At 41.4% G+C, this 24,060-nt stretch overlaps 1 protein-coding gene and 1 long non-coding RNA gene across 2 annotated transcripts; both read left to right on the top strand.

Annotated features, from left to right (window-relative positions):
* Positions 1-24,060, top strand: LOC102554148 (uncharacterized). The gene is made up of 5 exons (XR_015642679.1): positions 1-91; positions 271-621; positions 21,453-21,671; positions 22,363-22,459; positions 23,977-24,060. It is a non-coding gene; the product is annotated as an uncharacterized LOC102554148 (long non-coding RNA).
* On the top strand, positions 3,268-4,378 carry Ralgdsl10 (ral guanine nucleotide dissociation stimulator like 10). Its single transcript, XM_087593630.1, has one exon. The coding sequence runs from the start codon at positions 3,283-3,285 to the stop codon at positions 3,964-3,966; it is 684 nt and encodes a 227-aa protein (XP_087449756.1). The 5' UTR covers positions 3,268-3,282; the 3' UTR covers positions 3,967-4,378.

Below are 24,060 nucleotides of genomic sequence, written 5' to 3' on the forward strand. Positions count from 1 at the left end.
GGAAACTGTTCCTTTGGAGCCGTCCATCACCTCTGATTCTTACAGTTTTCAAAACTCCCCTTCCATGAAGATCCTTGAGTGCTGGGGAGAGGTATGAGATACGCGTAGCTCATTTATGTCTGAGAACTCCACAATCTTTTTTTTTTTTCTTCTCTGCTTCCTGACCAACTGAGAAGTATAATTTTCTGTTGCCGTGATTAAAAAAAATAATAATATAAAACCGCCATGAGCAAGGCAATTAATATATAAAGAGTTTATTTGTACTTACAGATCCAGATGGGGGAAGAGCCTATCATGGCAGAGAAGTGTGGCAACGAGCAGCACGTGTGTCAACTGAAGCCGGAAGCTGAGAGCTCACAACTTGAACTACGAGCGAGCGCAAAGTAAAGAGAGCGAACTGAAGTAGCCGGACTGTTCTAAGCTCCACCCCCGACTCCCATGATGCACTTCCTTAGTCAAGTCTACTCCAACTAAACCTCCCCAGACAGTACCACCAAGGGCCTAGTGTTCAGATGCCTGAGACTGTGTCGGACCTTTCTCATTCAAACCACCAAAAGAGTCTCTGTGATAAGCCTCTTCTCTGATGAAACTTGAGGGATATGCTGATCTCTGGACATAGCAGTAAGTCCTTACGAGTCATTTTAATACCACGGCTATTTGGTAGAATAATAGTATTGAGTTCCCCTTTCGGGTCTGTAACCTGTGTGGCCACAAACTCCTGGTCTCTTTAACAGTGCCAAGTATGCGTCACAATCCCGTGAATCCGGCCTTAGATCTGAGAAGAAAGTGGTTGGTTACAGCCACGACGTCCAAGCCACTAGTGCACAAACGGGCATCATCTATCAGGCCGGTCATTATAGTAGCGTTCAGGGTCACGGCTGGGTGAAATGAAGGATTTTTTTTTCTCCTCTAAAAGCAGGCATAGCAACTTCCAGCCCCATGAAAACAAACCAGTAGGGATGGCATTTTTAAGGGGATACCGGCTTGACTCTGCCATGTTCTATGACTCAAGCATGTGGTATCTTAAGCAACAAGGTTTTACCACCAAGTTCTGGAGTGTCACCAAGAGTATTGGGAACAACCTGTAATGCACGTGGGTCTGTGCGACTCTAGCGGATGTCTCAAAAGGAGGAAGCCCCATTCCTCGTACTGGAGTTTCACTTGCTGGCATGGGGCGATTAATTTTTGAAATAGTTATCATGAGTAACGTCAAGCCAGGGCTTTCGAGTTTCAGATAAGTGTAGTAACGATGGGACCATTCTAAAGTATTCAAAAGACATAACTAAGACAATGGGACTAGTAGTGGGTGTTACATGTGACAGAAAATTGACCTGATTTGGGTGGTCATCAATGACATAGTTGAAAGTTTTCATACACACTCAAAACAAAACAGAAGAAAATTATGTTACAAAGTGGGTACTAATTACTGTTCCGAAGTATAAGAGGTTTGCTAGATTTGAAATGGATTGTTTTGCTTACAATGAGAATTATCACAACTAGGCACAACTTTTCAGTAAGTTATTAAATGTGGGCCTGGATTTATATAGTTTAATAATTGGCGAACATGGGCTTGGGTTTCTCTGTGTGAATTATACTATGGTAACAGCTGTTAATTTTGTTAATAAGCTCTGAATATCCTCGGATTACCTGTGAAAACTATATTCATTAAATGTGACTAAAATAAACTTTTGTGACCCCTCTTCCTTCCCATTTTTTTTAAGTTAAAACTCAAAGCATCTTTTCTGCTTGCAAAAATAGATGATTAGTTTAATTTCTGGAATTTTTGCAGTTCCATCCTTCTGCACAGAAGCCCAAAGAACGATTCACACAGATGATTACTCTGTATGCACACAATGGCTCACTGTGTGTCTTGGCTCAAAAGAAATGTTTGCTGCTTTCATACTATGAAGATGTGATTTTCCTCATAAATTCTCTTTAATATTTTTAAATTTAAAGTGTTACATTAGACTGCTTCTAGATGGTACATTCTGCTTCTTGTATCAGCAAAGGAGGCCATTAACTGTCTAATCTACAGGTATAGAAATGTGGAAAGTAACCCAAGGTTCATCTGGGTGAGGCACAGGTAAAGAGCAGACAGTCAGAGGCAACTGAGTAGAGGTCTGGGCAGAGATGCTTAGGTGATCCCTAAGGCTTTGAAGGACCCAGCATCAAAGATTCTTCATTTTGATGCTGCTCAAAGACATGTATTTGTGGGAAGGTCCAGTTGGAATAGAGAGTAGGTACAGTCTGGTTGATACTGGGCTGCTCTAAACAATAGGTTCTAAGTAAATTCTACTCCATTCACATCACCTAGAATCCTTGATGACTCAATAAACCTCAAGTCATGTATTGATTCCAGAAAGCTGGAATTACCATCTGTCCTTTATCTCACTTTCTTACTAACTCCAGTCATTAAGTACACAGTCTCTGTACTCTTTCTCACTCTATCCTCCCTCCCTTTCTCTTCCTCCCCCCACAAGTCTCTCTCACACATACACAAGAATAATTCCCCACTCTATGACATATGTGGCAGGCAGCTTCTCTTCAAGGTGAACACTTCCACCTCTGTTCTTAAATCAGCCCCTCAACCACTTTCTGGTATCTCATTCTAACCCTGATTTTTGCTTCCCTGTAGCTGTTACTCATATGTTTAGATAGCTTCATGATGGAAAATTATTTCTACAGATCAGAGTGTCCCTCTAGACACCTTCCTCTATAGATGCTTTTTCTGAGAGATAAGCTAACATTTTCCACCACAGACTCCCCTGCTGTTGTTCCCTTTCTATCCCAGCAACCACGAAGTCTTACTTCAATGTCCAATGCAGTGAAGAAACTGCCCATTTCCACTTAATGATGTCATCCAGGGGCTCCATTGATTTATTTAGAACTCTGATGCTCCCAGCTTTCACAGCTATCCCATAGCTAAGTTTCCCTCCTCTTATATTCCACATATTATTTCCCACAAACTGTATTATCTTCAGAGTTCAATGCTGGTATCATTGATTGCAGTCCATGATGAACCATACCCTCTTCCCTGTCCTCTTCGTTATAAATCCTTTGTTTTTAGAAACTACTTTTCTGATATCTACCTATGTTAATTTGTGTACCTAGGAAATGAGAGGGGGAATGGGAGCCTTTAAGGAAAGTTCTGTTGAAGAAGGGACAGTAATAGAACCAACCTCTTCAAAATGACCTAAGAATACAGAACCTTGGTAACCAGGCAACCCACCGGTTAGAGCAAGGCCTGCAGACTCACTTGCCAGAAACAGTAGAGAAGGAAGGATGTTCTCTTGCTGTCTTCGGACTACTCGAGGCTCAGGCCTCAAGAAAGACAACAGGGAAGGCCATGGTGGTGTCTGGAGGCACAGGGTTGGCTCTTGTCTTCAACGCCTGTGGCCATTTTCCCGAAAGGGAAGATCGTTGACCAGGAGCAGTCAAGGACAGGAGCACACAGACAAGGATGAGAATGATTCTGCAGCACAGGACCTGAGGGAGTCCTATAGAGACTCCAACTTTAGTACAGAGGCTGTGGTTAAGCTAAGGAACAACCTGGGACCTTCTCTGCAGGAAGGGGACACCTTTTATGTCCCTGCCTTTGTGATCACATACCAAAGATTTGACACCCCCCTACTGGTACTGGACCAGCTGTTCCTGAGGTATGCCAACTTCAGCCCTTATTGTGAAGAGGATGAACAAATAAATAACACCCTCTGTAGCTTCCTGGAAACATGGATGGACAAGAACACCTCGGAACTGTTCATACTGAAATATATAAAGGCCTACTTTGACGTGTGTATGGCACACTTAGATCTTAGTGTCCATGTCAATAGGTTCATGACTCTCATGCAGGACAATCAAGCCAAGGATTCCCATCCAAGGATGAACAAGGCTCAGATCTGGGGAGACACACATCCTCAGATCCACAGATTGGATGGGTGTAAAACAGCAGGAAAAGAGTCACTCTAGAGCCAGAACCAACTTGTGCATCAGAGTTGGAGGGCACAAAAACCTCCAGAACTTTCTGTGAAGCATGAGTAGCTGCAACCAGATGTGGCAGCAGCAGCACAGACAGCACACATGATAGCAGCTGTTGAACTTGTGTCTCAGTTTGTCTGTAGATACAATGTATCTTTCACTAACTTCCTACTTGCTACAGAGGGCCTACATCTTCAGAGAATGGCCCTGTCACACCTTGTGTGGGCCTGCCCTGTATCTGTGCTACTGCTCCTGCCCCGGGTGCTCAGCCCCTCACTTCAATCGAGCAGCAGTTCCAGGCCCACAGCCAGCCTTCTCCTTCCCCTGAGATATCACCTTTTTATTCTTTCTGATCTTTTTAATTTTGTGTTTAAGTATTGGTTTTAATAAATTGTTGTTGTTTGTTTTCAAAAAAGAAAGAAAGAAAACTACTTTTCTAATTCTTTTCTCATAACCAACATCAACATACATGAAGAAAAAACTCAAAGCAGTTCCACTAAAATCAAGAACAAGATGAGGTTGCCCACTCTCTCCATAGCTATTCAATATAGTACTTGAAATCTTAGCTGGGGAAATAAGACAACTGAAGGAGATCAAGGGGATACAAACTAGAAAGCAAGAAGTAAGGCTATCTTTATTTGCAGAAGATATGACAGTATATTTAAGTGACCCTAAAAATTCTTCCAGAAAACTCTCATGGCTGATAAACACTTTCGGCAAAGAAGCAATAAACAAAATTAACTGACAAAAATCAGTAGCCCTCCAATATACAAATGCCTCGGGACCACAGGTAAGACCAACTTTTCTGCTGCAAGAAAGCTGCCTGGTGAACTCAAGACACAGGCCCACAGGAACAGCTGAAGACCTGTAGAGAGGAAAAACTACACGCCCGAAAGCAGAACACTCTGTCCCCATAACTGACTGAAAGAGAGGAAAACAGGTCTACAGCACTCCTGACACACAGGCTTATAGGACAGTCTAGCCACTGTCAGAAATAGCAGAACAAAGTAACACTAGAGATAATCTGATGGCGAGAGGCAAGCGCAGGAACCCAAGCAACAGAAACCAAGACTACATGCCATCATCGGAGCCCAATTCTCCCACCAAAACAAACATGGAATATCCAAACACACCAGAAAAGCAAGATCTAGTTTCAAAATCATATTTGATCATGATGCTGGAGGACTTCAAGAAAGACATGAACACACTTAGGGAAGCACAGGAAAACAATAATAAACAAGTAAAAGCCTACAGAGAGGAATCGCAAAAATCCCTGAAAGAATTCCAGGAAAACACAATCAAACAGTTGAAGGAATTAAAAATGGAAATAGAAGCAATCAAGAAAGAACACATGGAAACAACCCTGGATATAGAAAACCAAAAGAAGAGACAAGGAGCTGTAGATACAAGCTTCACCAACAGAATACAAGAGATGGAAGAGAGAATCTCAGGAGCAGAAGATTCCATAGAAATCATTGAATCAACTGTCAAAGATAATGTAAAGCGGAAAAAGCTACTGGTCCAAAACATACAGGAAATCCAGGACTCAATGAGAAGATCAAACCTAAGGATAATAGGTATAGAAGAGAGTGAAGACTCCCAGCTCAAAGGACCAGTAAATATCTTCAACAAAATCATAGAAGAAAACTTCCCTAACCTAAAAAAAGAGATACCCATAGACATACAAGAAGCCTACAGAACTCCAAATAGATTGGACCAGAAAAGAAACACCTCCCGTCACATAATTGTCAAAACACCAAACGCACAAAATAAAGAAAGAATATTAAAAGCAGTAAGGGAAAAAGGTCAAGTAACATATAAAGGGAGACCTATCAGAATCACACCAGACTTCTCGCCAGAAACTATGAAGGCCAGAAGATCCTGGACTGATGTCATACAGACCCTAAGAGAACACAAATGCCAGCCCAGATTACTGTATCCAGCAAAACTCTCAATTAACATTGATGGAGAAACCAAGATATTCCATGACAAAACCAAATTTACACAATATCTTTCTACAAATCCAGCACTACAGAGGATAATAAATGGTAAAGCCCAGCATAAGGAGGCAAGCTATACCTTAGAAGAAGCAAGAAACTAATCGTCTTGGCAACAAAACAAAGAGAAAGAAAACACACAAACATAACCTCACATCCAAATATGAATATAACGGGAAGCAATAATCACTATTCCTTAATATCTCTCAATATCAATGGCCTCAACTCCCCAATAAAAAGACATAGATTAACAAACTGGATACGCAATGAGGACCCTGCATTCTGCTGCCTACAGGAAACACACCTCAGAGACAAAGACAGACACTACCTCAGAGTGAAAGGCTGGAAAACAATTTTCCAAGCAAATGGTCAGAAGAAGCAAGCTGGAGTAGCCATTCTAATATCAAATAAAATCAATTTCCAACTAAAAGTCATCAAAAAAGATAAGGAAGGACACTTCATATTCATCAAAGGAAAAATCAACCAAGATGAACTCTCAATCCTAAATATCTATGCCCCAAATACAAGGGCACCTACATACGTAAAAGAAACCTTACTAAAGCTCAAAACACACATTGCACCTCACACAATAATAGTGGGAGATTTCAACACCCCACTCTCATCAATGGACAGATCATGGAAACAGAAATTAAACAGTGATGTCGACAGACTAAGAGAAGTCATGAGCCAAATGGACTTAACGGATATTTATAGAACATTCTATCCTAAAGCAAAAGGATATACCTTCTTCTCAGCTCCTCATGGTACTTTCTCCAAAATTGACCATATAATTGGTCAAAAAACGGGCCTCAACAGGTACAGAAAGGTAGAAATAATCCCATGCGTGCTATCGGACCACCACGGCCTAAAACTGGTCTTCAATAACAATAAGGGAAGAATGCCCACATATACGTGGAAATTGAACAATGCTCTACTCAATGATAACCTGGTCAAGGAAGAAATAAAGAAAGAAATTAAAAACTTTTTAGAATTTAATGAAAATGAAGATACAACATACCCAAACTTATGGGACACAATGAAAGCTGTGCTAAGAGGAAAACTCATAGCGCTGAGTGCCTGCAGAAAGAAACAGGAAAGAGCATATGTCAGCAGCTTGACAGCACACCTAAAAGCTCTAGAACAAAAAGAAGCAAATACACCCAGGAGGAGTAGAAGGCAGGAAATAATCAAACTCAGAGCTGAAATCAACCAAGTAGAAACAAAAAGGACCATAGAAAGAATCAACAGAACCAAAAGTTGGTTCTTTGAGAAAATCAACAAGATAGATAAACCCTTAGCCAGACTAACGAGAGGACACAGAGAGTGCGTCCAAATTAACAAAATTAGAAATGAAAAGGGAGACATAACTACAGATTCAGAGGAAATTCAAAAAATCATCAGATCTTACTATAAAAACCTATATTCAACAAAACTTGAAAATCTTCAGGAAATGGACAATTTCCTAGACAGATACCAGGTATCGAAGTTAAATCAGGAACAGATAAACCAGTTAAACAACCCCATAACTCCTAAGGAAATAGAAGCAGTCATTAAAGGTCTCCCAACCAAAAAGAGCCCAGGTCCAGACGGGTTTAGTGCAGAATTCTATCAAACCTTCATAGAAGACCTCATACCAATATTATCCAAACTATTCCACAAAATTGAAACAGATGGAGCCCTACCGAATTCCTTCTACGAAGCCACAATTACTCTTATACCTAAACCACACAAAGACACAACAAAGAAAGAGAACTTCAGACCAATTTCCCTTATGAATATCGACGCAAAAATACTCAATAAAATTCTGGCAAACCGAATTCAAGAGCACATTAAAACAATCATCCACCATGATCAAGTAGGCTTCATCCCAGGCATGCAGGGATGGTTTAATATACGGAAACCATCAACGTGATCCATTATATAAACAAACTGAAAGAACAGAACCACATGATCATTTCATTAGATGCTGAGAAAGCATTTGACAAAATTCAACACCCCTTCATGATAAAAGTCCTGGAAAGAATAGGAATTCAAGGCCCATACCTAAACATAATAAAAGCCATATACAGCAAACCAGTTGCTAACATTAAACTAAATGGAGAGAAACTTGAAGCAATCCCACTAAAATCAGGGACTAGACAAGGCTGCCCACTCTCTCCCTACTTATTCAATATAGTTCTTGAAGTTCTAGCCAGAGCAATCAGACAACAAAAGGAGATCAAGGGGATACAGATCGGAAAAGAAGAGGTCAAAATATCACTATTTGCAGATGACATGATAGTATATTTAAGTGATCCCAAAAGTTCCACCAGAGAACTACTAAAGCTGATAAACAACTTCAGCAAAGTGGCTGGGTATAAAATTAACTCAAATAAATCAGTTGCCTTCCTCTATACAAAAGAGAAACAAGCCGAGAAAGAAATTAGGGAAACGACACCCTTCATAATAGACCCAAATAATATAAAGTACCTCGGTGTGACTTTAACCAAGCAAGTAAAAGATCTGTACAATAAGAACTTCAAGACACTGAGGAAAGAAATTGAAGAAGACCTCAGAAGATGGAAAGATCTCCCATGCTCATGGATTGGCAGGATTAATATAGTAAAAATGGCCATTTTACCAAAAGCAATATACAGATTCAATGCAATCCCCATCAAAATACCAATCCAATTCTTCAAAGAGTTAGACAGAACAATTTGCAAATTCATCTGGAATAACAAAAAACCCAGGATAGCTAAAGCTATCCTCAACAATAAAAGGACTTCAGGGGGAATCACTATCCCTGAACTCAAGCAGTATTACAGAGCAATAGTGATAAAAACTGCATGGTATTGGTACAGAGACAGACAGATAGACCAATGGAATAGAATTGAAGACCCAGAAATGAACCCACACACCTATGGTCACTTGATTTTTGACAAAGGAGCCAAAACCATCCAATGGAAAAAAGATAGCATTTTCAGCAAATGGTGCTGGTTCAACTGGAGGGCAACATGTAGAAGAATGCAGATCGATCCATGCTTATCACCCTGTACAAAGCTTAAGTCCAAGTGGATCAAGGACCTCCACATCAAACCAGACACACTCAAACTAATAGAAGAAAAACTAGGGAAGCATCTGGAACACATGGGCACTGGAAAAAATTTCCTGAACAAAACACCAATGGCTTATGCTCTAAGATCAAGAATCGACAAATGGGATCTCATAAAACTGCAAAGCTTCTGTAAGGCAAAGGACACGGTGGTTAGGACAAAACGGCAACCAACAGATTGGGAAAAGATCTTTACCAATCCTACAACAGATAGAGGCCTTATATCCAAAATATACAAAGAACTCAAGAAGTTAGACCGCAGGGAAACAAATAACCCTATTAAAAAATGGGGTTCAGAGCTAAACAAAGAATTCACAGCTGAGGAATGCCGAATGGCTGAGAAACACCTAAAGAAATGTTCAACATCTTTAGTCATAAGGGAAATGCAAATCAAAACAACCCTGAGATTTCACCTCACACCAGTGAGAATGGCTAAGATCAAAAACTCAGGTGACAGCAGATGCTGGCGAGGATGTGGAGAAAGAGGAACACTCCTCCATTGTTGGTGGGATTGCAGACTGGTAAAACCATTCTGGAAATCAGTCTGGAGGTTCCTCAGAAAATTGGACATTGAACTGCCTGAGGATCCAGCTATACCTCTCTTGGGCATATACCCAAAAGATGCCTCAACATATAAAAGAGACACGTGCTCCACTATGTTCATTGCAGCCTTATTTATAATAGCCAGAAAATGGAAAGAACCCAGATGCCCTTCAACAGAGGAATGGATACAGAAAATGTGGTACATCTACACAATGGAATATTACTCAGCTATCAAAAACAACGAGTTTATGAAATTCGTAGGCAAATGGTTGGAACTGGAAAATATCATGCTGAGTGAGCTAACCCAATCACAGAAAGACATACATGGTATGCACTCATTGATAAGTGGCTATTAGCCCAAATGCTTGAATTACCCTAGATCCCTAGAACAAACGAAACTCAAGACGGATGATCAAAATGTGAATGCTTCACTCCTTCTTTAAATGAGGAAAAAGAATACCCTTGGCAGGGAAGGGAGAGGCAAAGATTAAAACAGAGACTGAAGGAACACCCATTCAGAGCCTGCCCCACATGTGGCCCATACATATACAGCCACCCAATTAGACAAGATTGATGAAGCAAAGAAGTGCAGACCGACAGGAGCCGGATGTAGATCGCTCCTGAGAGACACAGCCAGAATACAGCAAATATAGAGGCGAATGCCAGCAGCAAACCACTGAACTGAGAATAGGTCCCCTATTGAAGGAATCAGAGAAAGAACTGGAAGAGCTTGAAGGGGCTCGAGACCCCAAAAGTACAACAATGCCAAGCAACCAGAGCTTCCAGGGACTAAGCCACTACCTAAAGACTATACATGGACTGACCCTGGACTCTGACCCCATAGGTAGCAATGAATATCCTAGTAAGATCACCAGTGGAAGGGGAAGCCCTGGGTCCTGCTAAGACTGAACCCCCAGTGAACTAGTCTATGGGGGGAGGGCGGCAATGGGGGGAGGGTTGGGAGGGGAACACCCATAAGGAAGGGGAGGGGGGAGGGGGATGTTTGCCCGGAAACCGGGAAAGGGAATAACACTCGAAATGTATATAAGAAATACTCAAGTTAATAAAAAATAAAATAAAATAAAAGAAAAGAAAAGAAAAAAAAAGAAAAGAACTGTAAGAGGTATCACTATTCCCAATTTCAAGTTATACTACAGAGCTATACAAATACCAACAGCATGGTATTGGCACAAAAAAAAACATGTTAATTAATGGAAGTAAATTGAACACCAGGCATAAATCCACACACCTATGGATACCTGATCTTTTATAAAGAAGCTAGAAATACACCATAGGAAAAAAAAGACAGTGTCTTCAATAAATGGTGCTAGTCACACTTCATGGGTGAATGTGGAAGAATCAAAATAGAACCATACTTACCATCCTGCACAAAACTCCAAGTAGAGTGATGATCTCAACATAAAATGCATACATATAACAGGTCAGAAGAGGAAATGGGGAATAGCTTTGAGCTCATTGTCACAGGAAAAGACTTTCTGAACAGAACACAGTAAAGGTACTAAGAAGAACAATTAATAAATGGAACCTCGGGGAAACTGAGAAGCTTCCACATGGCAAAGCTCACCGTCATTCAAACAAAGCAGAGTGGGAAAAGATTTTTACCAATTCCATATCCGATAGAGGGATAATATCAAATATACAGAAAGAACTTGAAAAATAGATCTCAAAAACTCAGGTGACAGCAGATGCTGGCAAGGATGTGGAGAAAGAGGAACACTCCTCCATTGTTGGTGGGATTGCAGACTGGTACAACCATTCTGGAAATCAGTCTGGAGGTTCCTCAGAAAATTGGACATTGAACTGCCTGAGGATCCAGCTATACCTCTCTTGGGTATATACCCAAAAGATGCCCCAACATATAAAAAAGACACGTGCTCCACTATGTTCATCGCAGCCTTATTTATAATAGCCAGAAGCTGGAAAGAACCCAGATGCCCTTCAACAGAGGAATGGATACAGAAAATGTGGTACATCTACACAATGGAATATTACTCAGCTATCAAAAACAATGACTTTATGAAATTCGTAGGCAAACGGTTGGAACTGGAAAATATCATCCTGAGTGAGCTAACCCAATCACAGAAAAACACACATGGTATGCACTCATTGATAAGTGGCTATTAGCCCAAATGCTTGAATTACCCTAGATGCCTAGAACAAATGAAACTCAAGACGGATGATCAAAATGTGAATGCTTCACTCCTTCTTTAAAAGGGGAACAAGAATACCCTTGGCAGGAAATAGAGAGGCAAAGATTAAAACAGACACAGAAGGAACACCCATTCAGAGCCCGCCCCACATGTGGCCCATACATATACAGCCATCCAATTAGACAAGATGGATGAAGCAAAGAAGTGCAGACCGACAGGAGCCGGATGTAGATTGCTCCTGAGAGACACAGCCAGAATACAGCAAATACAGAGGCAAATGCCAGCAGCAAACCACTGAACTGAGAACGGGACCCCCGATGAAGGAATCAGAGAAAGAACTGGAAGAGCTTGAAGGGGCTCGAGACCCCTTATGAACAACAATGCCAAGCAAGCAGAGCTTCCAGGGACTAAGCCACTACCTAAAGACTATACATGGACTGACCCTGGACTCTGACCCCATAGGTAGCAATGAATATCCTAGTAAGAGCACCAGTGGAAGGGGAAGCCCTGGGTCCTGCTAAGACTGAACCCCCAGTGAACTAAACTATGGGGGGAGGGTGGCAATGCGGGGAGGGTGGGGAGGGGAACACCCATAAGGAAGGGGAGGGGGAGGGGGATGTTTGCCTGGAAACCGGGAAAGGGAATAACACTCGAAATGTATATAAGAAATACTCAAGTTAATAAAAAAAAAGAAAAAGAAAAAGAAAAAGAAAAAGAAAAATAGATCTCAAGAAAGCAAATAACCTAATTAAAAATGGGGTACATATCTAATCAGAGAATTATCAATAAAAGACACTCAAGTGGCTGAGAAACGCTTGAAGAAATGTTCAACGTCCTTAGCTATAAGGAAAACGCAAATCAAAAGTACTTTTCGATTTCATCTTGTAACAGTCAGACTAGATACAATCAATAAAACTAGCTCATGAGGATGAGGATGTGAAGTGAGGGGTAGGGCTACAAATTTGTACAGCTACTGAAATCCTGTGGCAGTTTCTCAGGAAGACAGGAATTGATCTGCCTCAAGATCCAGATCTTCTACTGTTGGGCACAAATCGAAAGGATGCTTCATCCCGTCACAGAGACACTCGCTCAACCATTTTCATTGCTGTTCCATTAATAATAGTCAGAAATTGGAAAAAATCTTGATGTCCCTCAAAGAATGGATAAAGAAAAATGTGGTGCATTTATACAATGGAGTATTACCCAGGAGTTTAAGAAATGGCATCATGAAATTTGTAGGTAGATGGATATAACTAGAAAAGAATCATCCTGAGTGAGGCATCCCAAATCCAGAAAGACAAATATGGTATGTACTGCTTATATATAGACATTAGCTGTCAAGTCGATAACTAAGCTACCACCATGAAACCACGGAGGACAGTTATAGAATAAAGGGCTAGAGAGCACAGATCCCCTTAGAAACAGGAAATAGAAGAGTCACAGTTGAATGGGAGTTCTGGAATGGAATGATCAAGGGAGAAGGTGAAGAAAGAAGGGAATGAGGGGGAAATACAGGGAAAGACAGCTAAAATTAAGAGCCACTTGAGAGATAATGCGGAAACCTAATTCAGTAGAAGCTTCCTAAAATATATACATATATGAAGTGATCTAAATGAACTCACCAAACAATGGGGGAGAGCCCCCATCCAGCCATCTCTTGTCACCAAATAAAGCTTGTAGGACTGGGATTGGGTTACATCTGACTGAGTCGTTGGCCAAGGATGTCAAACAACCTCAAGATGAAAGCCATACCTGATACTCCTTGGGTGGTCAAGAACCAGAGACTAGATAGCCCGAGAACCTAAGAGAAAACCAAATACTCCCGGTCTAAATAAGCAAATTAGTAACAGTGAAAAACTGGCTCCCAGTGATATTCTGCCTTACTCATAGGTCAGTGTCTTGTTCAGCTATCATAAGAGAAGCTTCCTGATGCAGCAAACGGGCAAACCCAGAGACCCACAGCCAGACATTATGTAGAGAGAGACCTTGAAACGTCAGCCCTCAATGGAATGTCTCCATCAAACTCTCCCCGTCATGGCTCAGGAAACCCTACAGAAGAGAAAGGAGAAGGGTTATAAGAGCTATACGGGATGGAGGACAACAAGCAAACAAAGCCATCTAAATCAATATGATTAAAACTCATTATGAACTCAGAGACTGAGAGCATGAACAGATCTGCGTGGGCCTGCACCAGGTCCGGTACGTATCTATCATGACTTTCAGTTTGGTGGTTTTATGGGACTCCTGGGAGTGAAAATGAGTCAGTCTCTGGTTCTTATGACTTCTCTTGGGCTCTTTTTTCTTCTGTGTGTCTTGTCCAACTCCTGTGTGATTTTTTTTTCTTATTATACTTTAATTTGTTGTATTCTAATATTATCCCTTAGAAGCCTGTTCTTTTCTAATGACAAAAGGGAGGTAGACCCAGGTGTAAGGAGAGAAATGGAGAAACTGGAAAAAGTAGAAAGAGGAGAAACTGTAATCAGTTTGATTGAAAAGAATCTATTTTCAATAAAGGAAATTTTTTTCTTTATTCTTCAACTTCATTCATATGTTTAATGAAATATCGGATCAATCCCCATTTTCCCTTCCAACTCCCATCATGTCCTACCCAAAATGCCCCTCCCAAGTTCATGACTTTTTTAATTGTTTGTTTGTTTTATAACCCACTATGGCCAGTGGGGCATATATGTACATGGGTATAGAACCGTCAACTGCAGCAGGAAAAAACTATCAGTGGTCAACTCAAACAAGAATGTTTGTTTCTTCCCCCAGGAGATTTCTACTCTCCTCAGTAAGGCGGGAGAACCAGAAATTATTTATCCCACTAATGCTGGGATTTTTGCTGGCTTGACGTTGTTCAGGTAACCATGGCAGTTGTGTCCCATGACTTTGACAACCATGTCATGTCCAGAAGATAATGTTTCACAGCGTTCCTCTCCGTCCTCTAGTCTTAAGTTCTTTAAACCTCCTCTTCTGCCATATTCTCTGTACTTTATGGAGTATAGATGTTCCATTTAGGACTGAACACTTTGACCGGCTTATGCCTCTCTTCACCAATTACTGTTCACTGAAAAAAGAAACCTCTCTGACTGTTATTGGGATCTAAAAATGGCACTTGGAGAGGATAATCATTTAGAAAATAAGCACAGAGTCTAGCACAGGCGTATGACCAAAATTACTGCACCAGGTGCAATCCAATCAGAAAGCCAAAAGTGGTTCATTATCCTGTAAGAGTCATACCGCTCTTGGCCACTCTTGTACCAGCAGGCAAGTCTTACTTGGCAGGTCAGTATTGCAGTGCATACTGGGTAAAACCAGTGATATGTTTCCTCCCTAAAAACTGTGGTGCTGTAAAAACTAGCCAGCAGGGGAGAAGTTCCCTGGCTGTTATGAGATTAACTTTTCTACATCCTGCAGCCAAAGGATCTGATGTCTTCCACCATAAGGTCTTGTCGTAGTTGCAGAGGGAAAGAAAGGCAATAAGCCCTGTTGTTTTGGAGACGCCTGGGGCCTCTCTAGCCAATGACATCTCACGGAAGGTGTCCCGTACCTTACATTATGGTTTTCATTTCATGATGCACGTCCTTTAGGAGTGGCATTTCTCACTCGTGAAGGGAAATTCCATTCAAATTCTTTTTGGGGTTTTTTTTTTTTTTGCATTAGTATCCCTGTTCTTTTTTTTTTCTTGATATCCCCCTTCCCAGTTACCTCTCCACGACCCTCCCCATACCACCCTCCTCCCCTCTCCCCTTTGCCTCTATGTGGGTGCTCCTCCACCCCCCTACCCACTCCCTGCTCACTGCTCCAGCATCCCCCTACGCTGAGGCATCAAGCCTCCACAGGTCCAAGGGCCTCCATTCCCACTGATGTCAGTCAGATAAGGCTATCCTCTGCTACATGTCTCTGGAGCCAGTGGGTCTCTATAAGGCTCTTTCATATATTCTTAGCTTTACTTAAGCCCTCCAATACATCCTCTCTCACCATCCCCTCTCCCCAACCCCCACTTAATCCATTAACCCTGTCTTCTTTCAATTCACAGATAATCCACCACCCCTCTAACTACTTTTGTTCAGTGGGTTGTGAGGGAGTAGCTTCCATACAGCCTTTCATAACCATTCCTCAGGTCAGTCAGCTCTCCCCTGGTTTCTTTTATGCTTCTATACTCCTTGCCCTGTTTGAGCCTCTCCACCCTCAGTTTTCCACATCCCTTGCTTTGCTTTACCTATAATCGATCCATCCTGTCTTCGTATTCCTTTCCCCACCCTGCCGATGGTTCCTTTCTAGTTCCCTGGCTTTTGTCTGATGTGGATGGAGTGAAAGGGGAACTCTTCATCCACTGCTGGTGGGCACGATCGCTCTGCAAGTCGGTCTGGAGATGCCTCAAAACACTAGAAACAGAACTGTCAAACGATCCAGCTGTGCTGCCCTCGAACATACACCCAAGACAACCTCATACTCTACACAGAAACACTTCCACATTCGTGCTACTTGATGGCCTAGTCACAGTAGCTAGGAAGTGGGATCATACGTCCATCAACAGATTCATGGATTCATAAATAAATTTACATATATGTATAAACACACACATATATATATATGAATATTAGTCTGTAGGTTGAGATCATTATGCAGGTAAAGGCAAGTACAGGATAGAATGAGGCCTGTCATTGGATGAGAAGGAAGGATGTGTGGGAGAAAAGTTTTAAAGAGGAGGGGAGGCAGGAGCGAGGGGGAGGCAGTGGAGAGAACATGGCGGCTGATGTTAAGATTCCTCTCTGCACATTTACAGGTTGTTTTGACTATTCTTAAGGGATGGATGTGTACAGGATTCTGTTTTGTCTAGATGGGCAAATTATATCTTATCTAGGTGGGCGGTCTATATCCTTATCAATTGGTTGTAAGTTTATTGTGCGGATGTATTGTGGATTGAGAATTGAACATGTAAATCTGATTGTTGGGTTACAGTTTGCTGAGTCTTGATTTTACCAGGTGGCTGGAACCAGAGAGTTCTTGGCTAGCAGAGAGCCACGGGGAGAGATACTAATCTGAGATGAATTAGCACTAGTTCCAATGGCCCGTTGGAGCCAGAACTAGCGACCAACAGGGTTTGCACAAAAACCAGTTCTGCCGCTTCTAAATTTTTACCACATTAGTCAACTGTAAAAGAAAGAAAGAAATCATCAATGTACTGTACAGATAATGGATGAAAATGGAAAAGATTATGCTGAGTGAAATAACAGAAGCCCAGAAAGCCAGAGCTACATGATGTCTCTCGTGAATCCAGTTATTTCTTTGTATAGACGGAAGGGCAGGTGTTTGTATGGTGTGGACACACTTGAGGATAGATGTGTATATGCCTGAGACATATGCAGAGAAGGCATTAGATGTCCTCCTCCTTCACTCTCTCCCACACCCTGAGCTCTTGGTTTTGGTTAAACCTGCAGCCAGGAAGCCCCAGAAATTTCCCTGCGTCAAACCCACATAGCATTTGGGTTACAGGCTTACATAATCCCAACTTGCTACATTCTAAACACTGTTTACTTCTATATTTATTTTGCAATATTAGGGATTAAATATGTTATTTTATACATGCTTGGCCTTGAGACACTCTCTTTTCTGAAATTCTCTGAAATCTGAAACTCTGTTCACGTTGTTGCTGCCCTGCCCATTACTTAAAGTTTCTAAAAATGTTGCACATATTCTAATTATCAATTTTATCAGGTATAAAGGTATGTAATTATATCAATGAATATAATTATTATCATTTAGTTACATTGGTTATATTCCTATATAATTATTTATAGCTATATGATTACATATTAATAATATACTATAATTAATATGTAATTATATACATGTTATATGATATGTAGCCATACATCATTATTATTTTAAATATATATCGACATTTCATTCGATGACAATACAGACTCTCTTAACAATATTGTTTAGTAACTAAAACCTTACAAATTGAATATTGTCCAGTTTGCCAGACTTTGATTTTATGGGCCCTCATGTTACTGGTTTTGGACAGTTTTCTTCTTTGTCTTGCTCTGATTCTTTGTTTCAATAAGTTTATTTTATTTATTTACATTCCAGTCTTTGCCCCCCTCAGTCTCCCTGACCCACAGTTCCTCATCCATTCCTCCTCCCACTTGCCTATGAGATGGTGCTTTCCCCACCCCCCGCCATGCTGCCCCCTTCCCTGGGGCCTCAAGTCTCTTGAGAATTAAGTGCATCTTCTCTCACTTCAGCCAGACCACGAAGACCGGCCTATGTATGCTCCTCGTTGATGGCTCAGGCTCTGTGAGCTCTCTAGGGTCTGGGTAAGTTGAGACTGCTGGTCTTCCTATGGGGTCGCTCTCCTTTCAGCTTCTTCAATCCTGCCCCTAATTAACCTTAGGGGTCCCCAACTTCAGACCAATGGTCAGGTGTCAGTATCTTCCTCTGTCTTAGTCAGCTGCTGGTAGGACCTCTCAGAGGACATTCATGCCAGGCCACCATCTGTAAGCACAGCATAGCATTAGCAATAGTGTCAGGCCTTGGTCCCCACCCTGACCCCCACCCTTCCACTCCATGAGATGGATCCCAAGTTGGGCTGGTCATTGGACCTCCTTTCCTTCAGTCTCTGATCCATTTTTGCCTCTGCAGTTCTTTTAGACAGGAACAAATCTGGGTCAGGAAGTTTGACTGTGCGTTAGTAATCCTGTCCCTTCACGTAAAACCCTGTCTATCTACTGGAGGTGGTCTCTTTAAGTTCCCTCTCCCCAACATTGGGTATTTTGGCTAAGATCACCCCCAATGAATCCTGAGAGTCTCTCACCTCTGAGTCTCTGGTACTTTCGAGAGGGTCTCCCCACCTCCCACACCCACCCCACCCCACCCCCAGGATGCTAATTTCCATTCACTCTCTTGGCCCTCTGGGCTTCTTTCCTGCCCCACCCCCTATCTGATCCTGTTCCCCGTTCCCCATGATTCTTAAAACTAAAATGTTTCTAAAATTTCTGCCACTGTACTGTCCCCACCCACCAGCCATCCAAGTAAAGACACAGAAACCTTTTATCAATTATGATAGCTTGGCCTCAGCTAGCTTGTCCCCGACTAACTCATATAACTTAAATTAACCCGCTTATACAGATCTACATCCTACCGCAGGCTCATTAGCTCTCCTCAGTACCCACACCTGTTTCTTCTCCCATGCCTGACTGAAGAGTCACCATCGTCTGATTCTTTCCCAGAGTTCCCACCTCGGCCGGATGTACCGCCCATTCTCTCCTGCCTAGCTATTGGCTGTTCAGCTCTTCACTAATCCAATCAGAAAGTAATGGAGGAGATTTTGCAAAACAGTAAGACAAGTGGTGCTTAATGAAAACAACGATACCAAAGTCTGCCCTGTACTCACATCACTGCCCTCAGAAAAATCAGCATTTGCGTTAATACAAAGACAATACAGAACACAAGAGATTACCCCCCAAAAGTTTCACCCTTAATTAATATTTGCCATAGGATTTTTATGACTATCGATAACCACATTATCCTTATGGTCTTAACTTGCTAAGAGTATTTTTACCACAAGTGAATGTTGAATATTTCAGATATTTTCTATGACTATTAATATGATTGTGTTTTTCTCTTACAGAAGAATCATAGTAGTCAATTTCAAAATACAATTAACCCTCTAAATGAACCTGGATATTGTCTCAGTGTGCCTTCAGTTGCTTGATAAATACCATGACCAAAGGTAACTTGGGGAGGAAAGGGTTTGTGTCAGCTCGCAGTTGTAGTCTCTCATGAAAGGAAATCAAGGCAGAACCTCGCAGTAGGAGCTTGGAGGCAGGTATTGAAGCAGAGGCCATGTAATGCTGCTTACTGGCTTTCTCACCTTGGCCTGCTCTTTCTTATACAATATAGGGCCACTTACTAGAGGATAGCATCAGTCACAATGTGTTGGGCCCGCCTACAGCAGTTATCAAGAAAATGCCCCAGCTGCTGACGTACAAGCCACCTGATGGGTGCATTTTCCCAGTTGGTATTCTTTCTTTCCAGATGCCTCCAACTTACGTCAAGTTAGCACAAAGTAACCAGTCAAGAAGCTATCCTTTTTATATATTAGTGTGTGCAATTAGCATACATTGTTTGAGATAGATTTCAGACCCTTGCTTTTGAACTTCTCCCCTTTCATGTGTTAAGTGCTATAAATTTCACTCAGCAGACTCTTTTCTGTGTTGTAGTCAGGTTTCTACCAGGAGAGAGAGAGGGGAAAAAAAATCAGCCTAGTAATTTGCATATAAATTTACTATTAAATTATTAATTATAACAAAGAATTGCATGCCAAGTTATAAAGAGAATGCTAATGAACATAAAATAGAATACGTGGGGATCAAATACCCTTTCCGGAGCTGAGGAAAAGCACTCCTGGGGAAATCTTTGAGAGAACCATCTCTTCCAGGCCGTATGATTCAAGAGAGTAGCCATAGCTCATTGGGGAGTCACAGACTGAGAAGTTAGATTGGTGGCATTACTCAAAAGTGGCCATCTGAGACGCCAGAGAAAGAAGATGCTCACAGCAAATCCATGAGCTATCTGCAGGGTAGACGCGCTCAGAAAAAACAGCCCCGAACGCTTGGGAATGCTGAGGCAGGAGAAAGCTCATTGGGAAAGCCGCTCGTTCCTGTCCAAAGCTAGTTCCCATCAGCCTAGAAAAATAAAGGAACCAGAATCAGGAAGAAGTCTGTTTGCTGCCGTGTCCTTCCGGGTTCCGCTCCTGACAAAGTCTGATCTGGTGCAGTTCACAAAGTCTTGCCTCCAGCAAGGCAAGGACGGTGGATTTGGAAGTTGATGGCGGCCGATTACTGACTGTGGTGAACTTCACCCTACAGGTTCTGATATGCTAGGTTTCATGATTTAATTTAATTGACATTACGGTTTCATTTCATTGACCAAGGGAGTTTTAGAACTGTCTAAATTTCTAAACGTTAAGGGTACTTATAGATAATGTCTCGCGATTCATGCGTTAAGTCCACTGTATGCAAATGTATTTTCAATGAAATCCAGGGTGTTACGTGATGATTTGTTTTCTAGCCTTTAACATGATCAAGTTGATCAACGCTTCATATCTATTTAAAGATAAGATATAGCCTGTTATTAAGTGCAGTGCCATTTATAGATTTTTATACATTTGTTGCCGAATTTATAGATTGTATCTCTAGTTTTATAATATCCTGATTTTTTTTATTTTGCTACAAGTTAACATTCCTGAGGTTATTTGAAAATTAAGTTAGACTATAAACCACTCTCTCACCATGAAACATTCATGCATATACGTCATTACAGTTTGTTATTATTTGTCCTCGTAACCAACTGCCCTACCCTTTTCAGCCCGTCCCACTTTGGCAATTTCCCTCCCTCATCCAGGTAGTCCCTTCCTTTTGCTTTCTTTTATTTTTCCTGGATTTTGTAAGCCTATAAAGTGATGTGTTTCGTTGTAGCATTTATATTTATACTTATATATTTATGTTCTTTGTTCTTATTTTCTCCCCTTCTCCCAATTCTTCCCACACCCACCAAATGCTCTTCGGGCCCCTCTCTCCCATACCAACATTGCCCCTTGTGATTTTCACACGTGTACTTCATGGCCCTCTCTGACGTTTATTACCCACCCCTGCGTCCTTTAAGATCCATTCCACTCTCATGCTCTTCCCAGTTTCATGGGGTATTCATCTTCCATATCACCGCCATGAAACCGCTCACAGAAGCACCAAAAGGAAAGAAGAACCTTTTGGGATTACGTTCCAAGGACACAATCCACTGTGGCACGGAAGTCCTGGTGGCAAGAGCTTGAGGCAGCTGGTCACATTGCATCCTTAGTCAGGAAGCAGCGAGAAATGATGAGAGGTAGACGGCTTTATTTCTACTTCTTATTCAGCCTAGGACCTCAACCCATGTCCTGGTGCCACCCAGCCACAGTTACAGTGGTTCTTCCCATCTCGATGAACCAAATCTAGAAAGCCCCTCACAAACACGGCTAATGGTTTGTCTCCTAAGTGATTCTAGACTTTGTCAAATTGGCAGTAACTACTGAGTCTCACAAGTCCACATAACATTTTAAACCATAACCCTACACCTTGTGCCCAATGGCTCACAAACACCTCATAACGCAAAGTACAATGAGTCCAATTTCAAGAGTTCCCATAGTGTCTGCTTGTTTATGAGTCCAGAGTCCAGGTCTTGTGAAACTCAAGGCAAACCCTTAACCATGAGCTCTTATAAACAACAACAATAAAAATGTTCCATAATGGAAACAGATAAACATCTCCATTACAGCAGGGAAGAACGTTACAGTAAGGAAAGATCAGAACAAAGCAAGACTAAAACCCAGCAGGGCAGGTATTAAATCCTGCAGATCAGTGTCAGACATGTGGAACTCATGCTTGAGTCTGGGTTCTAAAGGGCTTGTGTAACTCTGCCCCTCCAGCTTACCTGTAGCACACACAACTTTTCCCTTGCACTGGCTCCACTACGCCTGAAGCTTTCCTTGGAGGATATCCCATACACGCAGCATCCTTGGCTCTCCCTTGCTTCTTAGGGTTCGTCTCCCCAGCTTCAGGCAATGGCCTCTCAGAGCCTCCTTGCAAGGACTCCTACCCTGCCTTAACCAGCTGGTGAAGTTATGAACTGCCAAGGTGAGTTAACTCTTACATCTCTGTTACCTGAAAAGGCAGTGCCACAAGGGAAATGCTGTTGAGATCAGCTCAGACTGAGATAAAGCCTGTGATCCTTGAACTACAGTCAGGCAGCCTCTGTGTGCACTTCCCTAGGCATCCGGTTTAAATTTCATATATGCAAATATTTTATATTTACGATACATACCATAGGATAAAGATATTTGTCTCATTGTGACAGTTTTTATATAAAATACATAACGACACAAGTTTCTTCCCTAATTGAGATGGGAAGAGCGGCTGTAATTGTGAATGGCAACATGACATGAGTTGTGGCCCGGGACTGAATAAGAACTGGAAATAAAGCTGAGAACCTCTGATCATTTCTCGCTGCTTCCTGATTAAGGATGTGATGTGATTGGCTGCCTCAAATTCATGAATGCATAAAGGGTGTGTGTATGTGTGTATGTGTCTGTGTGTGCATACATGTGTGTGTGAGTGAGTGTGTGTCTGTGTCTGTGTGTGTGGTGTGTATGTGTGTGTGTGTCTGTGTGTGTGTGTGTGTGTGTGTGTGTGTGTGTGTGTGTGTGTGTGTTCAAGATGTCCAAAAGGGCATCAGATCCCCTGGAACAGTAGTTAAAGACACATAGGAGCTGCTGAACACAGGTACTGGAAAGTTATCCCCATAGTCTTCTGCAAGAGCAGCCAACATTCCTAACAGCTGAGCCATCTCTCCAGCCCCACAATTGCCAGTACACCTTGCCCCTATATCATACATTCTAATAGATATTAGACCTAAGTATGGCCTTGAATTTGTTCTTTGGAATATAGAAAGAAATATATTAATATATAAACATACCAAAATCACAGTAATATCATTTAAAGATTATAGAAGCTTAAGTGGAAAAATAATGAGATTTATTAGTATTGTCAATGTATTAGTATTGCTGGTTTGCTCTGTTGACTCTGAAGGGTTCTGTTCTAACTTGTCTTTAGTCTCCTTTTTCTTATAAAATCTATTCTTTCCATTATTTTTTTTATTTATTTATATGCAGGAGTGTCTACCTGCATGTATGTATATGTTTTATGTGTATGCCTAGTGCATGCAAAGGTCAGATCTCCTGGAAGAACAGTCGTGGTTGGATATGACCCACCATGTGGTATACTACAATTTTTATTGAGATTTTCATTTTCAACATTTCTTTTTTTAATATTAATTTTTTATTCCTTGAATTTTTATTCACATTGTTGATTCATCCAAATTTCCAATTTTCCAGTTCATTTTCACAACTGTTTTCTCTACGCTAGTTGATTTTCCTCACCAAGTCCTGAGTTGAATTCTTCTTCTCTTTTGTATACTCTTTCGTGTCGTTAGTTATTTTTACTGTAAACATCTGAGGCCTTTATCTGCTTTGTTATCTAGCTTACGACTGTGAATAATGTTACTGAGGAGCTATGGTTTCTTGGAAGCATAACTCTGCTTTGATTTTTTTTTTCACATGTGTCTTGTGCCTCTGTGTTTTGGATATCTTCTGAAGTTTTATTTGGAAATCTTATTGATCTTTGTGAAGAACTGAAAGTCAATGGCACTCAAAAAAAACCTCAAACTGTTATAATGACAA

Source organism: Rattus norvegicus, chromosome 18 (genome assembly GCF_021556685.1).
Source record: "Rattus norvegicus strain SHRSP/BbbUtx chromosome 18, alternate assembly SHRSP_T2T, whole genome shotgun sequence".
NCBI lineage: Eukaryota > Metazoa > Chordata > Mammalia > Rodentia > Muridae > Rattus > Rattus norvegicus.

Coding starts and splice junctions, on each gene's coding strand:
- Ralgdsl10 (XM_087593630.1), top strand. CDS start 3,283: ATGTTCTCTTGCTGTCTTCGGACTACTCGAGGCTCAGGCCTCAAGAAA.